Here is a 25,578-nt window from a genome sequence, read left to right as displayed (position 1 = left end):
TGCTCCAACTTTCATTTTATTGTTGAAAATGGAATTCGGGGATGGAGAGGTGGGTGCACAAAAAGAGGGCGATTTGTTGCAAAAGGGAAAAACAAGGGATTCTTTGGATGTACATTGGCAAAGGAATTCCTACCCAAGTGGAAATGACTCCTTAAGCAGGAAAGCGGACAGGCTGAATGCTCCACCATGGTGGACATGCTTGGCTTTTCATCTGTAAGGTCTACTTCACGGATTATCCCACATACAAAACAAAAAGGTATGTTATATATATATTTATTTGTGTGTGTATATATATGTGTGTGTTATATAACACACACACACATCCTACATCCCTACAACTCCCGATCCCTAGGGGGTTCAGTTACCTGGCCATGCATATATCTGCAGTATACAAATGTATTGCCGGCTGAGACAGTACTTTCCTGACTGGTGGCTGGTGAGACTGGCCATATGATAAATAAATGGGTGAGGTGCCTCAAAATGAAATCTGACCGCTCACACCTGTGGGTGTATGTGTGTTCTCAGCCAAGCATTGAGTAGCTGCACCACTTTGCCTGGGTCCCTGGCTACTTCCTACAGCTGTGCCATCTCACTGCCTATGCTTTAAACAGGATTTTTGTGCCATGGAGGGGCAAGGACAGCTATCACACCAAGGGGAGGGAGGAAGGAGCAGATTGACATATGCTCAGTTCTGCTGCCCAGGAGCCAGTCAAACTGAATGTCACAGGTTGCTGTTTCCCAGTGGGTCTTCCAATGAGCAGTTTCTGTTGCTTTACCAAAAAAAAAAAAAAAAAATAGACAGTCAAAATTCACCATACAATAGTTAGACAAGTCTTCACAGAGGTCCATCTGTCTCTCTCTTTCCTGCAGGGTGTACGCTGTTGTAGGGCTAAAGGTCTCCTTTCATCAGGCTAAGGTCGAGTCCCTGGTTGGTGGCAGGTGGCCCTTCATACGGGCCTGTCCACGGCATATTGGCAGGGGCTCAGGTTGGAAGCTGCCGTCTGAACCGCCGGGTAGGTGAAGTTGGCGTGCTGCTTGGCCTTCAGCCTCAAGCTGGCCAGGCTAGAGTTGCACGTGTCCCTGTACATATAGGGGCTGGCGGTGGAGGCATAAGGGCAGGCACTGGATGAAACGGCAGAGTTGAGGCTTGGGCTGTTGAGGTTGTTGATGTTTCCCAGGTTGTTGAGGCTGGAGCCTGGCACGCCAGTCACTGCTGAGGAGACCATGGAGGAAGGCATGGTCATGGAAGCAATGGAACTGGGAGGGGAGAACATGGGCTGGGAGGAGAGGGGGCTGACATTCATGGAGTTGAAGAAGGGGAAGCTCTTGGCTGACAGGGGGCTGGTAGCAAGCCCTTTGGTAGCCCAGTTGTTATACGAATAGCCGGAATACATGTCATCATAAGGCTGCATCAGTCCATTGAACTGAGCTCCAAAACTGTTCTTACAAAGCTCTGCCTGCTGGTTCCTTTCTCGTTTCCTCCACTTGGCTCTGCGGTTCTTAAACCAGACCTGCAAGGGAAGGAGAGAGCAGAAGGGTCATTCCAGTTATTAATGGGGAAGCCTCTGTCTCTGTCAGTCATCCCTCCTTGTACCAACATGGTCGTCAGGACAACTGAGTACATCTGGAAAAGGACAGGCTGAGGTGAGTGAGGGGCTTGTAACTAGGAGTGATTAGATGGAATTAACCAAAGAAAACTTTGGTTCAATAGCAGGAAATGTTACCTAACAGGGGTATTGTAGGCTCCCAAAGGGAGCTGGTGGCAGCCCCCTCACATAGCCCCCCTAAAACCAGAACAGAGCACTGGAGCATGCAGTACTGGGAGAATCCTGGGACTGTGTAAGTGAACCTAGGTCCTTTCACATTCTAACATCCATGATTTGCAGTATAAATGTAGTGCCGTACGTTTGTGTTCATACCAGGTTTCCACAGATATCAGAGAGAGACTGGACCCTACAGGAGTGGAAAATTCAGCAGCCTCCCCTGACATCCCCCTTCTCATCTCTGTTAGTTTAGTCTGGTTCTGTGTCGCTAGTGGAGATCAGCTGGAGATTCTCCATGGGGATTTCCACCAGGGCAGGGGACTTCAACTGGGCTGGACCACAACTTACTAGAGAGAGTGCCTCACGGACACCCCCCACACACACACACACTCTCTAGTTTGCGATCATGTGACCCACCTTGCCTTCCATTCTCGATCACACAACAAATACAGCAGTTGCTTACATAGGAAAATATTAGGAAAATACTTAGTGTATTTTTAACTGTGATCTAGCAGCTAGGAGCCAGTATCGTATGACTTTGTAGATCTCCATAGACCATGAGCAAGTGCTCTGAGGTGCACAGTTTGAGAACTGCTGCACTAGGGGAATTCATGCTTCTTTTTGTCTGTAGCTCAAAATCAGTTTGATTTTGTGTGATTAATCTTTTGTATCATTAGAAGGTGGTGAAAGATTAGTTTTGCTGGGGTTCTTCAAAGACAAATAACAAATGTAAAAATAACTCCATTGGAAATAAATCCAAATGTTGACTGAAGACTATTACTGGGACGCTGTCCAAAACCCTATTTGAAACTTTTTTTTTCTTAAATTACTAGTAATACCTCAGGTTAAAACATTTTAAAAATAGAATTAGTTTTGCCATGGATGCACTTTGTTTTGGTTTTGCATTTCTGTCAGCTCAGATGGTAAAATGACTGGTCCATTTCACTCCTGGATTCCTATGCTGGAGCCCAGTGTAGTTGCTTAGCATGGCTTTAAGTTACTTGACAAGTTCCCTCTCTGAAAATTGTAATTCCACTTCTGCCTACGCTAAGCGTTCAAAAATCATGAGTCAGAACCCAAAACACCATGTGTCTTATGTTATAATTTTGAAAAACTGTCACAAAACTGTTTTTTTGCCTGCCATCTGACTCCTCCCTCCCCCCCCCCCCCCGCCACCTTCAAGGGAAGCCACGCATTTCCAACTCATGTGGGATCATCTTGGGTTCAAAATTCAATCACAGAAATGCAACTTCCCTATTTGCTGATCAGAGCAAATCCCACCTATGCTCTTGTATCCCTTGGGGCCATTCTGTCCCTCTCTATCTCTTCCCTAGCTAGACAGGGTAGGCAGCTGCCCCACGCACATTCTCCCCTTTGTAGTATGTATGGAACTGGAGAAAGAGAGTCAGACTTCAGGGGAACCTAGTGTGATGTTTGTTTATACGGCTTAGAGTTCAATAGTTCCCCCATATTGACCTTGAGAGAAGTGTAATCGGCTGTGGGTCACTTGCCAGGATTATCTGGGTGTATCTCACTTAATCATTTCCCTGCTATTGCAGAGGCCTCAGGTGTTAGTGTACCTCGGTTTCTCCTCTTCTCTGCCTGTGGCACACAATAGTCTAGTCTCCTGTGGGCTGTAATACTTTGGTCTAATTTCGGTTGTTGGGTTTAGCATGTCAGTGGTGGAGGTGGCCTGTGATAGACAGGCGGTTGGTAGCTGATCTGGGGGGCCCTTCTGGTCTTCAACTCTGACTGTATTTAAGTTTGGGGTTATACCGAGGGCTCAAAGATGGACACTGGAGCTAGGCTGCTACCACACAAACTATACAGCCTCAGCACGTAACACTGGCCTCTCAGTCTGCTCAATGTAGATCTCTTTCCTACAACTCTGGCTGTCTGCAGCATCCCCTTCAGTTTCCTACACATCATGTTCTCTCACTCTGCCATACGTAGGCCCTTTCACCCTCAGTCTGCCTCCTGCTATCCACGTGTCCTTTGACTCCTAATATAGCTTCCTGTCCTGTTGCTTAGCTCCCTCTCTGCTGCCCCCACTGCCCCATTCCCAGCAGCTCCACAGCTTCCTGGCTCTTGCCTGGCCTCACATGGTGACTAAGGGTATGTCTATACTACAGATAGACACATGCAGCTGGCCCATGCCAGCTGACCCAGGCTCGGGCTAAGGGGCTGTTTAATTGTGGTGTAGACATGCAGGCTTAGGCCTGCGAGGTTGGAAGATCCCAGATCTTGGGATGTAGTCTGAGCAGGAAGTTCTACACTGCAATTAAACACCCCCTCAGCCTGAGCCTGTGTCAGCTGGCGCATACTCTAAAGGGCCACCATTTTCCCTCAGACCATGGCTTCAGCCCCATTGGTAATAGTGAGAAATGGTGTCCATCTTTGCAGTGGGCAATCTCATACCCATACACACACTCACAAGGGGCATGTCAGCCAACTTGTTGAGGGCAGCATGCAATTCAGTCTCATTGACGGGGCGACAGGGGCTGTTCGGCTAAGGATACAGGTTTGTGAGAGGAAGTCAGAAATCGGAAATTCATACAAATCCTTTAAAAAAAAATAACCTAAGCACCTAAATGTCACGAGACTCATGCTAGAATCATGAGAGTTGGCAGGGTTTCCCTTTAAAATGTGACACCCCTGCTTTTCTGGGAACTAATTCTCATCAGGATAGAGAAACCTGAAGCCTGCACCAGAGGAAAGGGCCACAGCAGGACAGAAAGAGTAAAGAGGAGGGGGATAGGGTAGGATGGGAGGGGGATAGACAAGGGAAAGGCAGGAACACGGGACATAGGCAGGGTAAGGGTCCAGGGCCTGAGAATATACAGAGGGAGATGAAGCAGGGGTATGGATAAGGTTTGTGGTGTTAATCTGTAGTCCCAGCTGAGATCAGAGCCCTGCCTTTACCTACACGTAGTGAGGCAGGCCTGTCCCAAAGAGCTGGTAGTCCAAATAGACAAGCTAAAGGTTGAAGGGCAGAGAATGAAGGCCCGGAGAGGAGAAGTGACCAGCCCATGGTTGCACAACAGGTCAGTAACAGAGCAAGTTATAGAGCCCAGGCATCCTGTCTCCCAGGCAGGGCTTAACGTGCATCTGGTCAAAAGGGGGTGCAGACCCACAAATGAAATTTCAGGTACCATGCAGTCATGTAGACGCTTCCTACAGTGACAGAAGGGGTTTTCCTGTCAATGTAGTTAATCCACCACTCCAAGAGGCAGTAGGTAGGTAGATGGAAAAGTTTGTCCAACAGACTAGCTGTGTCTACACCAGGGGCTAGGTTGTACTAATTTTTAGGTGTAGACCCGGCCTTCTACAACTACAATTCCAGCCATGTCACTGAGAGGCGCACATGTCAACCCCTGGAAAACCCCCACTGATTGGCTACATTCCCATTGCCCCGCCTCCTGGGCAAGAGCAGCCAATCAGAGCTGTTGGAGCAAGCAGGCAGAGCTGACACATTCTTACAGGAGGGGAGCAGGGAGCAGAAATGGACCAGCAGCTCAGGACGGCTCCACTCCCCCATCTCCCAACCTCTTCCCCTCCCTGAAACATCCAGCCTGGGAAAGGAGAGGGGGCTGCAGCAGAGAAAGAGGTGAAGAACCGCAGGAGGAGCAGAGATGAGGCTGGGAAGGAGAACTGAGGGGGAACTAGACAGGATTAATTTGGAGGTTGGGAGGACAGACATGCTGGACGTGGGACGGGTAGATGTGGGGATGAGAGTTCCTGCACCGGCATCCAAAATCCCCATACCCAGTACATTCAGGAGAACTGGCAACACTGTGTGTGTCTCACACTCACACACTCTCACTCACAGAGCATGGGCAGAGCTGAGTAATGGCTTCTCCTCTGTATTGGGTGAGATTTCTTCCCAAGGGCCCTCTGACCCTGAGCAGCCCAGGGAGACTTATCTTCCCTGGGGGTCAGAGCACAGGAGAGATGTCTGTTAGTATATGGAACTGGAGGAAGGTGGGCAGTTCTCTGCCTCGGGAGGAGCCTGCCATCAAACTAATCATTCCCAAGGAAATCAAGTGTGATTTCCCCCTCAAACGCCTGCCAGAATGATCGTTCTTGTGAACTTGCGCTGAATCCAAGATGGCAGCCTGCAAGGTGTCCGCAGCGGGGGCCTGTTGGGCCCTGAGAGCAGAGCTGGGTGGAATTGGTGTGCTGGAGACGCCTCTAATGCCCTTGGCTCTCTGTTAAAGGCAGGGTCTGGGTTGGTTTGGTGGCTTGCTGCAGAGCTGGTCTCGGGCCCCCCTTTCCCCCAGGCTGTGGCCGTATTCAGAGACTATGGAGTGGAAGACTGGTGGCCGTACCCGGACTCGTGCCTCAGTCAGGTTGGTCCAGACTGCTATCTCCTCCCTGGTGCTCATGTCTGGGTAGCGGTTCCTCTGGAAGGTGGCTTCCAATTCCTGGAGCTGCTGGCTGGTAAAGTGAGTCCGCTGCCTCCGCTGCTTCTTCTTCAGGGAGCCGTCCTCGGGGTTGGAGTCATCGGTCTGGTTCTGCTGGGACTTCTCTGTGTCTGTGAAATGCAAAGGCAGGCAAACCATCACAACGCAGCCCTGGGACTCCGGCACAAGCCTCGGTCCCCAGGACAGCAACTTCCCCGAAGCTCAGTGGCTTGGGATGCAACTCTTTCGCATTACCCTGGTGCTACCTGCTCCAGGCTTCCGGCCTGCACCTCTGAGTCCCAGGACTCCAGGGCACCTCATTCCTGGTGCACGTAATCCAGGCACACACGAAACTCACCTGCCTTCCCTTCCTAACGCAGCCAGCTGTGGTAACTATGTAGGGCTTCAAGAGCAGGCAGCATCCTATTAGACTCAACTCTTCTCTCACCAGCCCAGCCTTACAGCCCCAACCACCTCTAGGTGTAAGAGGAGCCAAAAAACTACTCCTTGTCTACACACAACTTGCACTGGTTTAACTTAAAGTCTGTTTTAAACTGACGGGTAGACTCTTGTTTCCATTTGAGTAGCTTATTGTAATGTAGTTTAAACCTGTTCCTAACTGACTTAGGCTAAATTGATATAAGTCTGGGTTGAATAGATTTAAAAGTGTTCACTTTATGTTTCTTATGCTTGCTTAACTAAAGCAATTTTCAATCACACCATTTGGCAAACCTGGTGCAATTTTACATCTAGACAAGGCCCCAGAGACTACAAATAAAAAGTCAACAAATCAGGAAGAATGCCAAAGGAGAAAGAAAATGGACAAAGGAGCCGGGGGGAGCCACCTGGGGGGACAAATGTTAGTCACATCATTTATTGCATTTCTGAAAAGCACTTGGGTACTGGCTTCTGTATAAGATGAGTGGAGATTATAGGTGAAAAAAATGAATTTTGAGGAGAGATTTAAAGGAAGAGAAAGGAAATCACCCTAGGGATCTAGTTAAATATAAACTAGGCCCTGGTTCATTGTAATAGAGAAGGCTTTGCAATATGCCTCTTAATCATCCTATAAACGGAACTAACCTTTCTGGCTCAAAACAAAAGGCAGGGTAGAATAGAACTGTCAGGCCCTGGCTTGAGGGAAGAGCAGACACAATAGGGGAGGGGAGCCAATCTGCCAAGATTACAAACTGAGGCTCCTACAGTAAGTGGAAGCCGCAGATGAAAGTAATGACTTTCCAGGACACTCCATTCAATTTTACTTCGATTTAACAGGCACATACATACATGATGGATATGACATCTTGGCCTCTCTTGAACATTGCCATGTCCCTTAAAAGTGAATACTCTTTCCCCATTCTCTATTCAGTGGCCATCTAGATCCAATCCCTTCTACTGGATTTGTAGACTTCAAGGTCAGAAGGGACCACTGTGATCATCTAGTCTGCCCTCCTGTATAAACCAGGCCAGAGAACTTCCCCAGAATAATCCCTAGAGCATCTCTTTTAGAAAAAAATCCAGCCCTGATTTTAAATTTTTTAGTAATGGAGACTCCACCACAACCCTTAGTAAATTGTTCCCATGGTTAATTACTCTCCCTGTTCAAAATTTACACCATATTTCCTCTCTGAATTTGTCTAGCTTCAACTTCCAGCCATTGGATCACGTTAGCCCTTCCTCTGCTAGACTGAAGAGATCGTTAGAAGTACCTACATGGAGAACAAATATTTAATAGACTGCAATCAAGTCACCCCTCTAACCTCCTCTTTGTTAAGCTAAATAGGTTGAGCTCCTTGAGTCAGTCACTATCAGGAAGGTTTTCTAATCGTTTAATCATTCTTGAGGCTCTTCTCTAAGCCCTCTCCAATTTATAAATATTGTTCTTGAATTGTGGACACCAGAACTGGACACAGTATTCCTGCAGTGGTTGCACCAGTGCCAAATATAAATGTAAAATAACCTCTCTGCTCCAGCTCCAGATTCCCCTGTTGATGCATCGCAGGATCGCATTTGCCCTTTTGGCCACAGTGTCACATTGGGAGCTCATGTTCAGCTAATTATCCACCATGGTCCCCAAGTGACTTTTTCAGAGTCACTAAGGATGGGGGGCGGTAAGAGGGACTTGTTAAGGAGCCCACTGGTCCAATAGATTCTCTTCTTGCATGGGCCCTAAACTGGGTGCTCCTCTCTGCCCTTCTTCATTTAACAGCACAGGTATTGGCCATACAGGCTGCCCTCATGCTGCCCCACCAGCCGCCTCTTAAGGATGGGAGGTTAGTTCTCTCCATTGCCCATTTAACCCTTGGCCTCTCTGCTGCATTTAAGAAGGGGGCATGTCAATAGGCATGGACAGCTGACCATTCGGAAGCAGGGTGAGACCCCGAAATATTTAGCATAGGTCCCTAACCAAACATCAGCTCAAGACAGCCAGACATGGTGTGGCAGTGGAGGAAGGCTCCATGCCCCATCATCAAACCTCAGGCTCAGCCAGCTTCTTCAGCTAATGTTGTTTGAGACTACGAAAACCACTGAAGATGTGTATTCAAAAGGTGGAAATATGTAGTACCTAAAAATAGACCCACAGGAAACTGCTGTACCCTTGTGACACTCTAAGTACTGCTATAATTATCTAGATGTGGGGACAGTGCCCATTTCCTGAGGGCTCTTTGGAAGCAGATGAATTTCTCTGGCCCCCATTGAGTTGATGCTCTTTGACAACAACACGTGCTTTTAATGTGTATGTTACAGTTGTGGTTCCAGTGGAGACTATATTCTTATTCCTCTGGTCTGAACCAATGTCAGAGGAGAGAGACTCAGCCCTTGTTGGCCTCTGAACAGATTAAAAAGGGAATGATGACAGATGCCGCCATTTCTGAGCATGAAAGTAATGATCTGACTATCCACGAGGGGACAATATTCAGTTTAACCCTCACTCATTTTGTTAGGTCTGAAACCCTTCAAAGAGAGAAGCACAGAGTGTAAGAGCCTGCTTGTGAGAGTCAATGGCAAAAGACCACCAACTTCCAAAGGAATTGATGCTAAGGTAGTAATGACGTGCCCCAGTCTGCAGGCTTTGCTCAGAATGCCTACTGAGGGCAGGGGAAGCTTGCAATGCACAGGGCATAAAGGGATGGTGTAGACACAGCACACTGCTCATGGGCTATATCATCCCTAGTCTCATGAAATATCTGACTTTGACATAATCTAAGCCCAAGGCATCATCACCTTTGGGCAGGGGTGCAAGACTGTCTGGGTAATTGTGTGGAGCCCAAGGAGATAAGGGGAGCCCTGGTCCTAATTTTACACATCTGCAGAGCAGGATGCCCAGTGCCCTTGGTGCCCTCTTCGCAGTGCCCTGCTCCCAGAGGACAGAAGCTCTGTACTACCAGCTAATGTTGCAAGTGGCATCTGCAGAGCAAGCCTCCTATGGTGGTATAATATTGCCAGGGGAGCGCCATGCTTCAGGGAAAACACCTTCCTTCCCACTCTTGCTGGCCCTGGCTTTCCCTGTGTGGTGTTTGTAGGGACGGATTTTCGGCATGGCAGAACCAAGAGAGGATTGTGCTGCGCAGTTGGAAAGGAAATAGTGGAGTTCTAGCTTCGGTGCAATTACTGCCGTCCCTCCCCACTGCAGTGTGGAGAGGCACAGGGGACCCTATGGGAGTGAGGGACAGTGTGGTGTATGGGAGAGATTGCATTGTATATCCTTTGAGTGGCAGAGCATGGTGTAGATGTACGACTACCTTCCCCATGTAGGGTGCCATCTGCCATGGTCCATGGACCCTGGTCTCCAGGATTCCTCACTCTGTAGCTGCAGGGCTGTGAGTCAGCAAGACTATTGCTGCTACTCCGTAAAGCAAGAAAGTGCAATGCCAGTGAATCATGCCCTCCCTATTTCTCTGCAGCCCAAGGCGTGATTACATTACACACCCTCTCCCTCTCATGAGCCAACCCAGCCCTCAAATGGGCATGCCCAGCTCTCCCTGACAGCTGTGTCAGAGGCAGAATCAGCCCCCCTGGGTGAATAACCCCAGGTAACAAAGCCCCCTTTAGTTCATTCAGTGGACAGTTTTTATTTCTAGGTCACTCTGTTGTTTTTGACAGCAGTGGAAACCAACACATACAATAGCTGAGCATTTACTAGTAACCTCAGATAGTGCATAGAGTATTATATGCACCTTTCCCCCTCCACTAAACTACTAGAGTCATAGCTGGAATTAGCTGCCTGGGCTTAAGGGAAAATGTCACTCACAGCCAGTCAGGTCAGTGCAATAAGATGATTTAACAGGGCAGAACCCATGAATGGACAGTAACAGCTCCAGTCCAAAGCAGGCGACTAGAAGCCAGTACATCCTTAAGGATTTGCCCAGCTAAGGGCTTATCTGCGTGCAGAAATTTATGGTACAACCATAGTGACAAGAACAGTTATTTATTCTGAAATAAGAGTGTCCACACAAGGAGTTACCAGTATAGCTATAGCAGTATAGTTGTGCCGGTTAACTTCCCCACATAGACCAGCCCTAGGGCCTTGCACAACGGGCAGGGGAGAGCACAAGGTTGTCACAGCCTAGTACGACTCTGAATGGAGGCTACACAAGGGGGCAATTAGGCTTCGGTGCTAAGGGTGTGTGTTGTAGTGGTGCTGAGCACCTGCAGCTCCCATTGGAGGGGTCCTGTGGAAAAACATAGTGATTGTGCAACTAGCCAGTATCAAGGCATACGCACCAGGGGGCTGAATTAAGGCTGCACAACCAGCCATCATTCTGGCATCTTCTAACACTTGAATCTTTGATTTTGCAACTCTAACATTCTTTTAATGTTGTTTATGTAATTTAACTTTTTTCTTAAACTTAAATTGAAAAAAAATGCATCATGTGGAACCATACTGCTCCCCCCATCTCCCATGGATCATCAGCAGAGTGGGATCTGAAGATTACCCCCCCCCCCACACACACACACATAAACCTCTTACCATTTGAACTAACTGCATAAGTGGTAGAAAGTACCAGCTTTCTCCTGCTAGGTGGACCTGCCACAGAAGGGGATGGTCCCACTTCACCAGTGAGTTTCACAACTAAACAGTGAAGGAATTGTGAGACTCAAGAATAATTGGTTTAGTTTCAGGTTCTATAGGGGCAGGTTCTGCAGTGATTAGACCTCTTTCCCCTCCCAGGCTCTCCCACTCTTCTCCTACTTCCTCCCTCCTTCCCCATCTCTGTGCATTTGACTCAGTTAAGCTTCCTCCTCAAGGCTACCTGGGCACTACATGGAAAGCACAGGAGAGAGTTTCCCTGGCCCAGACCCCCAACAACCTACAGCAGCAATTTCAGGAAGAGTCCTGCTCAGCCTCTATAGTGCTGGGCCAGATCATGCTCAGTCATTCTGTGGGCCTGGCCCAGTCATACACTGGAGAACGAAGCATGTCCAGGACTACTGCAGTCTTCAGAGAATTTAGCTGCCAGACTCTTACAAGTCTGAGCATGTGTGAATGGAGATTTCTGAGGATCTTATAATTTGGCCAGATTTGGACAAGCTTTCACAGGGATGGTAAAAATACATCCCTGACACCAGGGCAATGCCTCTGCCAAACCTGAAGTCCTTGCTCCAAAGTACAGAGGTGCTAGTGTTTCTCTTTAATACGGGCAAACAATCCACACCTTGTTCCTGGAAATGGCTGAACCTTGTTCAGCTCGAAGCAGATCCCCGGCAAGGAAAACTTTAGCCTGAACAATTCAAGCCTGGCAAAGTTCTAAGTAGCTAAAAACAGATTTATAATGGAAAGGGTCAGGCAATCTTAACTGCAGGTATCACAGCCTGTCATTCCATATGCAGCTGGAGAACTCAAAAGGACTTCTCTTTAACACCCTTCTGCAAACCACACAAATCCTCTAGTGCACTTGGCTAAATACAATAAAACTGGGGGGGGGGGGGAAACGGGGGCAGGTAATGAGACATAATGCTCTGCATGTACTCAGCTGACTCTAGACTGTCTTTTACAGTGGGAGGAGTTCAACTGATTTCTCTCTAGCTGGCTGCCTTTTCTATCCTGAAGAAAGGTGCCATTTAATTAGTGCATTCCATCCAAAGATGGACACAGTAAACACACACTCATTAAACCTCACAGCTGCCCAGGACACTGAAGCTTAAGAAGTTAGTCCTATGTACTGGTAGCTGGGATAACCAAGCCCCCAGAGCAGGTGAAGTGACTTGCCTGAAATCACAAAGCAAATCAGGAGCAGAGTCCTGAATCCCCAGTTCCAGCCAGTACCCACAGCTGCTTAGCTGCAACAGAGTGTGCCTCTCCAAAGGCAGCAGGGTACTCTGTGCACGGGGGAGAAGGTGCTTATCTGGCCAGGGTTTTTCAGCTGAGGCGGAATGGAACTGGGCTCTTGCAAAGGGAGGAGCCAGCCAATTTAGAACAGGGCAGAGAAATGGTGACATCATGAGAACAATTTGAGTAGAAGAAAAACTAAGGCCAGGGGACAATAGGTTAGAGGAAAGGAGGGATTCAGACTGTCCAATATAAATTTGATTTTAGGACTGTTCTGTGTGTTATGCCACTGGCTGCAAACCAGAGAAAGTGAGTAATTATCATGCTGAAAGAGCCTGCTCTGGGTGTCTGCCCAGACCTCTAGCAGGGGTTGTGACTCTGACAAACCCCAAGATGATAAATGGCTTTTGTGGCTCCGATATAAACAATTTCCCTTTACACCGAGATTCTAGACTCCTTTGAAATGGACTCCCGAGCTTTGAAGCGTGGTCATGGAAGGAGGGTGGTTTGAAAGGCTCTGTCGGGAAACTGGATAGCGAGGTTTTGGCTAGAAAGGAAGTAATCAAGGCGCTAATGACAATTGGTAGCACCTGGCCAGTGCGTCAGGGAGGCATGGAGACACACCTCGCTGGGATGCTGGAGAGGATAGGTAGGCTGAGAGCACGGGCAGAGGGGAAGAAGGAGGTTTTCATCTCACTTAACCAATATTTGCGCTTCAGTTTAAGGCTCAGCCAGCTCCGCTGTCTCTATCTAGGCGCTGCTTAGCTTTGATGATTGTGTGATTTCCCCCCACTCCCGATTTTCTACCCATTGCCAAACAAACGGTGCTTAATGAAGATACCTTAGGCTAACTGCGCAAGCTGTTCAATTAGTGGGGATTACTTTAGGGCACCAGCCAGAGACAGCTGGCCCCTTGGGAGGTGGGATTAGGAGAGAAGGAACCGTCTGGGCCAGTCAAGGCCTGCCGGAATTGCTAGTCTGTCCCGGAGGGCGCGAGGGCTGGTGCCCATAGCGAAGGGAGAGCCCGGGGCCCTCCAGGGGCAGATAGTTGGGGGCGGTGTATGTGGGGCCAGGGGCGCGGAAGGATCGGGGAGCAGGGGGGTGGGGAATGTGCCTGAGAGCAGAGAGTGGGGTAAATGTGGTGTTTAGACGCTGAGCTCTTGCAATGAGTTCTGCCACTTCCGTACAGCGCAGATTTGGCGCTAATGAAACGGGGCAGAGCAAACAGCGCGCTGGCCGCTAGTTCTGCTCTTTGGCTACGTGGCACTCGCTGGAGTTACAGTTAGGGGCCCGGATCGCCTTGCAGGGCGGCCGTGGCAGGCTGGGCAGCTATCGCTCTTCCACGGGTTCCCGGTCCCTTGGCACTCACTGGTCTGGATAAACCGAGCCGGAGCAGGGAGAGCTAAACGGGAAGTTGCTGACGCTCCCAAACCAGCTCTGGCTGATAAGGGCTCGGCGCCCTCTGCCTGAAAACAACCAGAGGGGTGACCTGGGAACCGTGCAGGGCTGTCCTCAAAGCTTAATTTCCAGGGTAAGGGGCAGAGCCGTTTACAGAGGCTGGATTCGTTCCGGTTCGGATTTAGCCGGGTGGATGGGGGGAGGGAGTCGCTCGCGCACGTCCGGGAAAGTTTTAGTCCACAGGCTGCTGTCCTTGTTAGATACCCCGGCCCTGGAGGCTCAGAAAGCCTGTTTGTTGCAAGGGACAGCGCGCTATTCAGCCGCTGCAGGAGCCGCCTGCCGGCGTTGCTGACCGGAGAGGCGAAGCGATAGATCTGCGAGGGGAGCGTTACCTGGCTGCTGGCGGTGGAAGGGCCCGCCCCGGCCACAGAAACGGGGCAGGGGCGCTCGGGGGAGCGGAGACAGGGGGGCCAGACCCGCGCTGATCTCTGCAGGTGCCTTTTGCTGACGCCTTTATCCGATCAGCCCCAGCGGCATCTGGGCCAGGCAGGCAGAAGCGCCCCAGAGAAGATGCTCGGTTCAGTGTGAAGCTGCCTGTAATCTAGGCTGCTCCTGGGGGCGGGCCGCAGGCAGGCGAGTCTGGCAGGGTTTCCCCGGGCTGAAGGCAGCAGGGATAGACAGGAAGGGCCCTGCGCAGCGGTGTGTGTCCCGGCAGCGGCGGGGAGACGGCTACAGGTTTCTGCTTTTTGGAGCTGCAGCTCGCTAGCTCGGAGGCTGTCGGAGCGCCCAGGCCTCTCTGGAGAGGGAGCGGTGCGTCCGATAGGGAGAGGGGGACCCGTCGGGGCATGCGGGAGGCGATGGGCAGGGAAGGCAGCGCTCAGGGGGAAGCATCCCTTCCCCCGTCACAGTTCAAAGTCCCCCGAGTCTAGTCCCAGCGGGCGCAGCCTGTTGGTGGCGCACATGCCCCGAACCGCTGGGACTCGGGTGACCGGACAGCAAATGTGAAAAATCGGGACAGGAGGTGGGGGGAAATAGCCTACGTAAGAAAAAAAACCCAAAATCGGGACATCTGGTCACCCTAGCTGGGACTCCTACAGCCCATGGAGGGGACAGGAGGGCGGTAGATTCCCAGGCAATGCGCTCCCTCTCCTAACAAGCACCAGGCCACGTTCAGTGAAAAGCAAGCGAGGCATCTCGGGGCGCCTCCGCAACACGGTGGAGCTCACTGCCACAAGGTGAGGTCGAAAGCTGGGTAGATGTGGGGCTGGACATTTACAACGGGTGAGATCGGCGCCGGTTCCATTAGCCAGGGAGGATGCGGGAAAGCGGGTAAGGACACATCCTTGTGGTTCAGGGAATGACCCGCCTGGCCTGGGTTTAGGAAGACACTTCCCTTGCAGGCTGGTTTAATAATTAGCGGTTAGCAGAGCAGAAAGCGGTCCTGGGGGGAGAGAGCCCTACCACCTTCAGTCGGACTCCCCTAATTCTAGCAAGCGGATGCTTTCCCGAGGGTCTGAAAAAGCGAAGTACCCGCGCAGGCAGCCCCCGGCTCTCAGCCCCTAGCTCTGCGCCTGTCAATCCGCTTCTCACCTGTCCCCGGCAGGCTCACTAGCGGAGGTGCCATCAGAGCAGGGCTTGGGCTCTTGCGCCTCCACCAACCGTGCCCGAGGAAGCCGTGGCTGGTAACACCCCTGTCACCAATAGTGACTGTGCCCCATTTTCAGCGCAGCTGCTTCCCCTGCGACCCCGAGAGAATAGCGCCTGGCTGGGGACTGCTCGACCCCAGCCCTGATCGCTGGCCCTGCTGCCAAGTATTTCCACCGAGTGCAGCTCCCAGGCCGGGCCGCCTCCGGCTAGGGTCCCTTCTCCAATCTGCAGCCCCCGGCCCTGGCTCGCCTTAGCCCCCTGCCTTCCTCAACGCAGCCGGCAAGGGTTGGCTGGCCGGGCTCCAGCCCTACTGTCGGGTGGCCCCGCTCACCTGACCGGTCTCCGCACAGGACCTGAGAGCTGAAGCCTGAAGGATCCGGAGCCGGGTGTCTGCACGGGGCCGGGCCGGGAACTCGCGCTGCGCTGCAGCTGTCCCGCTCCTGCTGTTCCTTTGCCCCACACACATCCCGGCTGGGGATAAAGGCGAGAGACTGGCCTCGATAGTGCGAGCGGGGGAGTTTAAACCCGGCTTCCGCGGGCGCATAATCGAGCCCAGAAAGGAAACTGACTGAACTGAGCAGTTCCTCGTTCCGGTTACTCTCCGCGCCTGATCCAGCCCTCGGCTCCCGATTAACTAACAAAGAAATCTCCTTCTCCACCCCCCAGTCCTCCAAACATGAGTATTTCACCAGGAAGCTGCACCGGGGGCAAAGCTGACCGGATCGCGCAGTTCCCCGGGAAAAAGAACCAAAGTCTACAAATGGGACCCGAAACCAGTTAGATTTGAGCTGGGAAATGTCATTAGAAAGCAAGAAAGACCGTGTGAAATCCCAGCCCGGGTCGAAAGGGAAGTGGAGAAAGGAGAGGAAGCGAAGGAATAGCGCCGATGGAAAACACCGGTATGAACGCCCCAAAAACCGAAACCAGATTGAATTGGGACCTACGAAACTAGGACAATAAACAGACGCCCGGACCCGAGATCAAGAATTTGATATCGACAAACAAACCCCAACGGGGGGGCGTAGAACAGGATTTGAACACAAACTGCGCGTGACAAACAATAAAAGCTCACTGCAAAAAGGAAAATCGGACAGCAGCGCAGAGAGGGGGGGACGAAATGAAGCGGCCGTAGCCAGGGGCTGTTATGTTTGTGTGTCCAGATCTGAGCGGGCTGTGTCTGCAATACGGGAGGGTATCTCTGGGCAGTGGATGGGGGGGGGGGGTGTTTGCTGGTGCAGTGTGTGTAGTTGGGGGCTGTGCGGGGCAGCAAGTAGCTGAGTGTGGTGGTTGACACTACCTGGGGCCCACACGCGTTCTGTACGGGGCACTTTGGTTTGCCTGTTAGGCGCTGCCCAGCGCCTGTGACTTTGTCCGAGGTTGCCCTTGTGTGTGTCGGTTGCTGTTTCACGCAGTGGACCCGGGTGCGCTGTGAGCGCGGGTGACAGCGCGTTCTACTGTCCTGGGTGCTGGGGCGGGAGTGACAACGGGGGGAGGAGGAGAATGCGCGTTCCACTGTCCTGGGTGCTGGGGCGGGAGTGACAACGGGGGGAGGAGGAGAATGCGCGTTCCACTGTCCTGGGTGCTGGGGCGGGAGTGACAACGGGGGGAGGAGGAGAATGCGCGTTCCACTGTCCTGGGTGCTGGGGCGGGAGTGACAACGGGGGGAGGAGGAGAATGCGCGTTCCACTGTCCTGGGTGCTGGGGCGGGAGTGACGGGGGGGTGGGGGGGGGAGAAATGCGCGTTCCACTGTCCTGGGTGCTGGGGCGGGAGTGGTGGTGGTGGGGGAAATGCGCGTTCCACTGTCCTGGGTGCTGGGGCGGGAGTGACGGGGGGGTGGGGGGGAAATGCGCGTTCCACTGTCCTGGGTGCTGGGGTGGGAGTGACAACGGGGGGAGGGGGAGGAGGAGAATGCGCGTTCCACTGTCCTGGGTGCTGGGGCGGGGGTGGGGGGGGAAATGCTTGTTCCACTGTCCTGGGTGCTGGGGTGGAGTGACGGGGGGGGGGGAATGCGCGTTCCACTGTCCTGGGTGCTGGGGTGGGAGTGATAACGGGGGGAGGGGGAGGAGGAGAATGCGCGTTCCACTGTCCTGGGTGCTGGGGCAGGAGTGACGGGGGGGTGGGGGGGGGAAATGCGCGTTCCACTGTCCTGGGTGCTGGGGTGGAGTGACGGGGGGGGGGGAATGCGCGTTCCACTGTCCTGGGTGCTGGGGTGGGAGTGATAACGGGGGGAGGGGGAGGAGGAGAATGCGCGTTCCACTGTCCTGGGTGCTGGGGCGGGAGTGACGGGGGGGTGGGGGGGGAAATGCGCGTTCCACTGTCCTGGGTGCTGGGGTGGAGTGACGGGGGGGGGGAATGCGCGTTCCACTGTCCTGGGTGCTGGGGTGGGAGTGACGGGGGGTGCGCGTTCCACTGCCCTGCGTGCCGGGGCGGGAGTGACAGCGAGGGGGGGTTGTGCGCTCCACTGCCCTGCGTGCCGGGGCGGGAGCGACCGGGGGGGGTTGTGCGCTCCACTGCCCTGCGTGCCGGGGCGGGGCTGCTCTGTCTGGTGCTGGGGTTGCCTTGCTGGGCAGCGCCTATCGCGTCCGCCTGGGAAGGAGTGCGCTGTGGAGGTGCGGAGCTTGCAGCAGAGATTGTAACTTGGGCCGTGATCAAGTGGAAGCTGAACCTGGCAGCCTTCTTTAGGAGGGGGAGAGGGGGCGTCTCCCGCCCGTTTATTGCTGCTAAAGCCTCTGTAGCAAGGGTCCCCGAGACACTGCAGGGTTACCGGAAGGAGGGGCTCTCCAGTGCGCTTCAGGGCTCGCTGCTCCAGCGGTATGGCCTGGCTGTGCCTGGTACCCAGCTGTGACTGCATCTCTAGCTGCTCCGGAACTGGCCCTGGGTGGGTGCAAGCCATTTCCGGGTTCTGCTCTCTTAGGAATGGGGAGGGAGAGATTGTCAGTCAGTGGGAACCTGGCCCTTGGCTTCCAAGGTAGTTGGATGGGGCCTGAAGTGCACAGAGAGCATTAAACCAAAAGTGATCTGGAAGGTTTGAACGTGACTCCTTGGAGGAGCCTTTCCCCTGAGAGATTCTCCCTGGGTCTTCAATGCCCTTTCCTCACTTCCAACTTTGATCCAACCCATTAATGGAACTAAAACCACAGCAGAGGAAGCAGCCAGCTGCAATACCTCTGAAGGAGGCCATTATCAGCCAGCGGGCTCCAAGCACTGAGGGGAAGTCACACTACTCGGGGACAGCTGGACCTTCCCTCTGTCTATGGCTTAAACTGGGAAAGGGTGTGTCTCTTCCCAGCCTCCTGTGCCAAGGTCCAAAAGGGGGACCACCTACCCACAGCACATGGTGATGCCAGACCTTTTAAACAGACTTTGCATTTCTGTGGCCTTTTGTCTATGGTCTAGCACCGGGGCACCCAGAAAGTCCATGGCACAACCCAGATCTCCCAACTTCCCTGCTCTAGACACTGTACCTTGCTCCCTTCCTAGGGCCAGATGCTGCTCTCACTGAAGTCAACTGCTAAACTCCTGGTGATATAATTGGATCGGAAGGGAACAGGATGTACTTTGGATCAGATGTGTTTTATATAGGTCAATGTGGGTCTATGGGAACGGCCCGACTGAGATCTGGAAGTGATGCTCAAATTAGAAAGCAAGGAAGTGCAGTGCCTCCTCTGTGTGCTGCTAGGAATAGGATAACAAACTGTCCCATTCATTTTCCTGGGCTGGTTTCCTTCTCTCCCTTCCATCTTCCAGGGAGCTGCTTGATCTGCTCTCCTCTCTCCTTCCCAGGACACAGGTGTGGGATCAGGACAGATCTGAAGCTGTCAGGCTCCTAACTAACCTTGTCATCAAAATCAGCATCCCTGAAACACACCCACTGAGAGGTTTGTAGCCTTTACCCTGCTTTAATTCCTAGCAGAAACTGAATGCTCCAGCCTACCTGCAAACTACACAGTCAGCTCTAGGAAACCATCATCTATCTGCAGACTTACAAAGAAGACACCGTGGCCCCTTGTTCTGTTTGTTGCTGAGTTTCTGGAGAAGGTAGAAGAGGGTGGAGCCTTTTAAGGAAGAGCCCAAGATCCAAATGTCAAGTACTGGGGGTGTTTTTATAGGGCTCACTTTTAGATTACAATGATTTTGGGTAGGGACTGTCACTGGCTCTGTTTATACAGCACCAAACACAACAAAGCCTGGACCTAGTAAAGGCAGATGCCCAGCATCCATTTAACGAGATGAGTGTCCCAGGAGCCTAAACCTCTAGCATCATGTTGAACTGATCCCTGGGGATCAGCCAGTCTTCTTCCCAGAGCGACTCCTGGCACTATCACCAAGGGGCATGCAAAACAGAGATGTGTCCATTCAGTGCAGGTGCTATGTGGGAGGGCCGTTCCACCCCTTCTGGCCAGGCAGCAACGTCAAGGACGGGGATGGGAAGGGTCTCAAGGGAAGAGCCTGCACTTACCACTGTGGTCCTGCCCCTTGCAGCTGTGTTCGTGTTGAGGGGTCCCAGAATCCGAGAGGGACAGAGCAGGGCTGCGAGCTTCTGAGTCTGTCAGCAGGTTGAAATCCATCTGGCAGGAGTCGGTGGTGGTGGAGGAGGAGGAGGAGAGATCTGCAGAAATAGGCACAGAGTGAGTGGAGAGGTAGAGCTCACATCATGCCCCCTCCCTACCCCTTCTGGGAAGGGACCAGTCAATGCAGGGCAGAGGAAGTTCTGCAAGGAAAAGTAAAGGAAATCTGCAGGAGCAGGACCCCAGCCCAGGCTGGGTTTCCTGGCTGGGAAGTGGGCAGACTGGCCACAGCCCTCACTAAACTCCACACTTAGCTGCCCTATAAATCAAAGATTATCTAATAGCACTTCTATTTGCAGCCTTCAGAGAAAGAGCCTCCAATTTATAGGTGACATTCAGACTGAAATAGCAACATTGGGAGCAGGCTGTGTAATGGAGATCTGAGGAAGTGGCCCTGTGGCTGGCCAAGTGCAGTTAGCACCTTCCCAAAACATCCAACTCTCCCTCCTGTCCCCCTTCCCTATCATCCCCTGGTCTTCCTCACCTTCTCCTTTGCTTCTTAATAAGCTGCTCTGGTCTAAATAATGTTACAGACACACATAAAAACAGGACTGGGGAGTCCCTAAGACTGGGGAGTCCCCACTTCTAGGCATAACGCGAACACAGATACACAGGCATATATGCACAGACACAAACAGCAATAGAGGGACACAAACAAGAGGGCAGATACGTGTAAACAAGTGCTGACCCAGAGCTAGAAAGTTACAAGTGAATGCCGTTCTTTTCAGTGACAGGCCAGACCCATCCAGATCCCTGTAAACCCTGCATTAGTACAACAGTAAACACTCTTGGGTGACTGAGGACAAAGCAAGCTTGGTTAAGATGGCCCCTTACTTTTAACCTAAAAAGGTCTTAGCTTTTCCTTATGGACCCCAGGTTCTTCTTTAATGGTAATTCTATGTGCCCATATGCTTCCCCTTCTAACCTAAAGAGCTGGTAATGATCAGATAAATATTATTATTATTATTATGCTCAAATAAACTGGTTAGTCTCTAAGGTCCCACAAGTACTCCTTTTCTTTTTGCGAATATAGACTAACACGGCTGTTACTCTGAAACCTGTAATGATCAGTGGCTCTGCAGGAAACCATAGCACCTCCCCACCCCCTTTTGTATTCCTCAACCCCAATGTCTTCCTGCCACACTCTTACAAAGGGACCAGAGCCTGCCAGATTGCTCTATGCTAAGGTAAAGCCAAGGTGGGGAAAGTGCTTTCATCCTAATTTGGGGTATCTGAAGGTTACCAGGGGTCAGCTTCGCATTCCTTCCAGACTAGTAAGAGTTAAAGGCCCTACCATGTATGGCTAGAGAGGGAAGTTTCTCTAGATTTGCACTAAGGTCTCGAATTTGACCTGTGACCTTGCTGTCAGACAGCACTAAAGATTCTTATCCAAGTGCGCATGTGCAATATTTTCTGTGCTCTTACTTCATTGAGAGTGAACAGAACACACTAATTTCTAAAGTGACCTTTACCTGTGCTAACTATTCCCATTCTATAGCCAGGGAGCCCAACTAAAATTGAATAGCAGCTTGCCTGAGGCAATACATTGGGAGCCAGAGTAGGGTTTCAAAGCTTCCAGAGTGTGGGGCTGTTCAGACCCGGAGTTTTGGATTTAGACATTGCAGATATAGGGTCAGTTGTGACATTTGCATCCCGGTTTGGAAACATCTCCTACAGTCCCAAAATTCAGTGGTTTAGGAATTGGGATTTCTAATCCAGGGCATTTGGATGGGCTTCTCTAACATGTATATCATAAGCAAGGATAATAATTATTTACTCTACCTCACAGGGGTGTGGAGGATAATTACGTGGGGCGCGGTTTTCAAAAACAGCATTTGCCTCAGCATTTGCCTAGTTCTGCCCCGACAAACGTCAATGGAAAACTCCTGTTGAGTTTAACAGGGAGAGAGGCCAGTGCTGAGTGCCTTTAGTGTATGTTAAGTGCTTTGAGAAACACCAGGAGTGGAAGAGGAGGGGTTTACTAATTCTGATGACTATTATCCGATAGCTTCTATGATGGACGATTTATCCTCACTCCTCCTACGTACTCATTTAGTCAGCCTCTTGGTTCAAAGAGCCCCCAGAGCTCCGACACACGTGTCTTGACACTGGTCTGAGTCAACCTCCCTTTTTTCCCTGCTCACTTTGTAAGTCCTGTGTCTTCCTAAATGGACACAGTTGCCCTAGTGCCCATTTTCCAGTCATTTGTCTTGCTGCGGGCTTCTGATCCCCTGTCCAGGGAGGGCATGGCAGGAGCCCCTTATTTGTTCTGAGGCAGGTTCTGGTTTCCACCACGTTGCAAGCCTGGCCTTTGATGTCTGCAGACTGCATAAACTCCAGGCAGCGGCAGGGCACAGCCCCTTTGCTTTTCACCATGTGTATGTACATGAAGTGATGTGACAGGGGCTGTGTTTTCTTTAATACCTTTGCATGGAGTTGGAGGGAGTCCATCTGCTGCTGATATTGCCAGGGCTTTTAGCATTACTCCTGGAATTATGCAGAAACGCGCAGTGAATTAATTCCTTGGATTAAGGCTTGATTAAGATGTGTGTCACTTTGCTGTCTCAGAATTTATTAAGAGCCCTTCCTGAGGAGGCGGCAGATGGAATTTCTGCCCAATGTTTGTAGATGATAATTTCCCCTCTTCTACAGCCATTTGCATATGATTGCATCTGTCAAGCACAATTTCCTCTCTTCTAGGGCTTGACTCTGCACTAGACCAGATTTAAGGAGGAATTCAGACTCCTGCCTGTCTGCAGCTAAAGGACATTTTCATCCTATGTGGGGTCCTGTTTGCATAGGGGCCTCATTCTCTCCTGTCTTGCATCTTGTGGCGTCATTTACATCTGTGCCAACTGTGATGGAAACACTAGCAGACCAGAACAGGAGCATTTTACAGCTACTTTGCCCGGCTGTAAGTGACGCCCAGGTGTAAGACGGAGAATCCAATCTCCATGGCTCAAAAAAATGTTCGTTTTTAAACTGCTTCAGGCTGATGGTATAAACAAGGTTAAACCGGAAGTGTGGACACAGCATAATCTGTTTAAACCATGTTAAAAATGCTTTTAACTAGATAGGGAACTAAACTAGAACCTGTTTTAAAAAGTGGTTTCAACACAGTTTACTTCCATCTATTACCGAATCAGGTTAGAAACCATTTAGCTGGAACTGTCTTTAAAGACAGTGGTTAGATTTCTTTAAAGCTTAGTGGAGTTTAAGAGATGGGTGAATTTTTGCCCTCTCATATAGGGAAGACAGTGAAAGGTCTCAGTTTTTCAGACCACTGAAACTCCACCCCGGGGCAGACTGCAGGTAAGCAAATACCTGGGAGTATCTGCCCACCCCGTCATGCTGCGGAAAGGATCTGTGATGGAGCGAGTGGCTCAACATAAGGATTTACATTGATACAGCTTCCTCAAGATCATCTCAAGCAACCAGTAGAGAGGAGACATAGCCACTATTTCAAGACCATAGACACTCATAAAGTTTCATTACTTGAGCTTTACATGGGTCAGGGTGGATTTCATCTTAGGTGAAGATTTTACACCCAGAAAGAACACACTGAGCAAGACTATCTGAGCAACACTACACAGCATCACTGGATTTTTATCTTGTGATTTATCTGTCCTTGGGGTAAGATTTTACCACTGAAGTCAGCTTTTGCTCTGTTATCACGTGGTCACATTTGTAATATCACTGTATCATAAAGGTAATGTCAATTTCAAAGCATGAGTTCTGAACCTTGGGAGTCATGACCACTCTAACATGCCCCTATTGCTAAATGACAGGGGGTCTAGCATGGCAAAGTTCAAGAACCACAGCTTTAGGGTAGCGACTGTAGTGGCAATATGAAAGCCAGCCTCGCTCAGAGAGACTGGTGCTGTAGTCCTTACAGAGCAGAGAGCAAAGAATAAATCTATGTTTCCTTGCAGTGTTTCACTGGACAAGCTATAGTCTCTTCCCCAAGGTATTATGCGGAGTTAGTGCATGCTGTTTGTTTGTTTGACTCTAGTACTGGGGGAAGGTGATGGCGTGACAGTCCTGGAGACAAAAGTTCTCAAGCAGCCTAAGACAGGTACAACATGGGCAGTGGCAGGTGTTCTTCATGCACTGCTCCACTATTGCCACCCCCCAAGCATTCATAATGGGGGTGGTAACCCCCATTATTGCCACCCCCCAACCACTCATAAGACTGGTTTAAAAAAAGTTGAGGGTTTGTGTGTTGCCTGTTTTGGAGCCTTTAGCTTACACTCTTGTGATAGTTACGAGTGTCTCTCCACAACAAAAAGCTTACTTCTTCAAAAGGAACGCTAAGGTTCTCATGTTGTCACGTGGCTCCAGAAGCTGGTTCTTTAAGAAAAAAATAGTATCACAAGCCTATCAAAAGCGGGCAACACCTTTAGCACTGTGCCTCCGCCAGGGTGTGGAAGGAGGTGAGAAGAGAATGATCAGTCTGTGTCACTATCAAGAGATGGGTCAGTGCTGGAAGAATTTTTACAATGGGGGTGCTGAAGGCGGAAACCATATATCTGGGTTGTTATTACTACTTCAAGCCAGGGGATGCAGCAGCACCGCTAATTCCAGCACCTACGGATGGGTCAGGACATCCTACCCATTATAGCAGCAGTAGGATAAATAAGAATAGAAAGTATAACAGACACCCTAGATCTTAAAATGCTCGAACAGACACAGCTATTTACATATAGCCAAGTGAGCCATAGGGCTCAGAGACACAGATTCCTAAATATACACACAATAGACTTTTTCCTTCAAATTGCTACCCAGCCACACCCCAGGTTTCCCTCTTCCAGAGGCCTTTTGGCAGCACCTGCTCCTGTTCTTTCAAATACTAGAGAAATGCCTCCATTCCAGAGGCCTTCAGACTCTTCCCCTTCCTTTCCCAGCGTGCTTTATGAGGCAGTGGAAGGGCAGGCCTTCCTTCTCCCACTCTGGGAGAGGACTATATTTGCTGTGTATCGTGTATTGTCTAGTTTCCTGGTGAGCATTATTCTTTTCGGCCTTCATATTTTACCCCCTTTTCTAGTTTTGAGGAAAAAACTCTATCCTAGCCTGGCAATGCTGGGTGGGAAAGAGTAGCATTCATTCTTCGCTAAGGGCTCCCCTCCCTAGCAAACAAATAGAGACCAAGCCCTGTTTGTTTAAAAAATATGGCTTCTCTTTCCTAATTCTAGTGACACTCGGTCACACCATGGCAAATGCAACATGACTTCTTGACTGAAATCTAGCAGCTGACGTAGAAGCCAATGGTGGTTTATGTAGTGTAGATAGCTGTCAACTGAGAACTGCTCAAGACTGCCAAACTCATGGCACATAAGTCCCTTAACTACTATAAGATAGCAAAAGTCTTTTCACACAACAATGCTGGGCAGACTTGGACTAGTAACATAAAGGTACAAGGTTGTCTATCTGGTTGCTTGGTGCTTGAGGTAGGTGCTGTGGCTTACCCCCAAAGTGGCAATGTTTCAGTACTGACTTGATACGCTGTCTCAATAACCGCTTAGGATCC

The 25,578-nt window shown here is 50.8% G+C and overlaps 1 protein-coding gene across 1 annotated transcript; it reads right to left on the bottom strand.

Annotated features, from left to right (window-relative positions):
- On the bottom strand, positions 1 to 20,062 carry PITX3 (paired like homeodomain 3). The gene is made up of 3 exons (XM_073352960.1): positions 19,943 to 20,062; positions 6,092 to 6,297; positions 1 to 1,511 (listed from the first exon to the last, which is right to left on the bottom strand). The coding sequence occupies exons 1-3, from the start codon at positions 20,049 to 20,051 to the stop codon at positions 948 to 950; spliced, it is 879 nt and encodes a 292-aa protein (XP_073209061.1). The 5' UTR covers positions 20,052 to 20,062; the 3' UTR covers positions 1 to 947.
- Positions 20,063 to 25,578: the final 5,516 nt, after the last annotated feature.

The sequence above is a fragment of the Lepidochelys kempii genome, chromosome 7, assembly GCF_965140265.1.
Source record: "Lepidochelys kempii isolate rLepKem1 chromosome 7, rLepKem1.hap2, whole genome shotgun sequence".
Taxonomy (NCBI): Eukaryota; Metazoa; Chordata; order Testudines; family Cheloniidae; genus Lepidochelys; species Lepidochelys kempii.
This window is presented reverse-complemented; position numbering and strand designations above follow the sequence as displayed.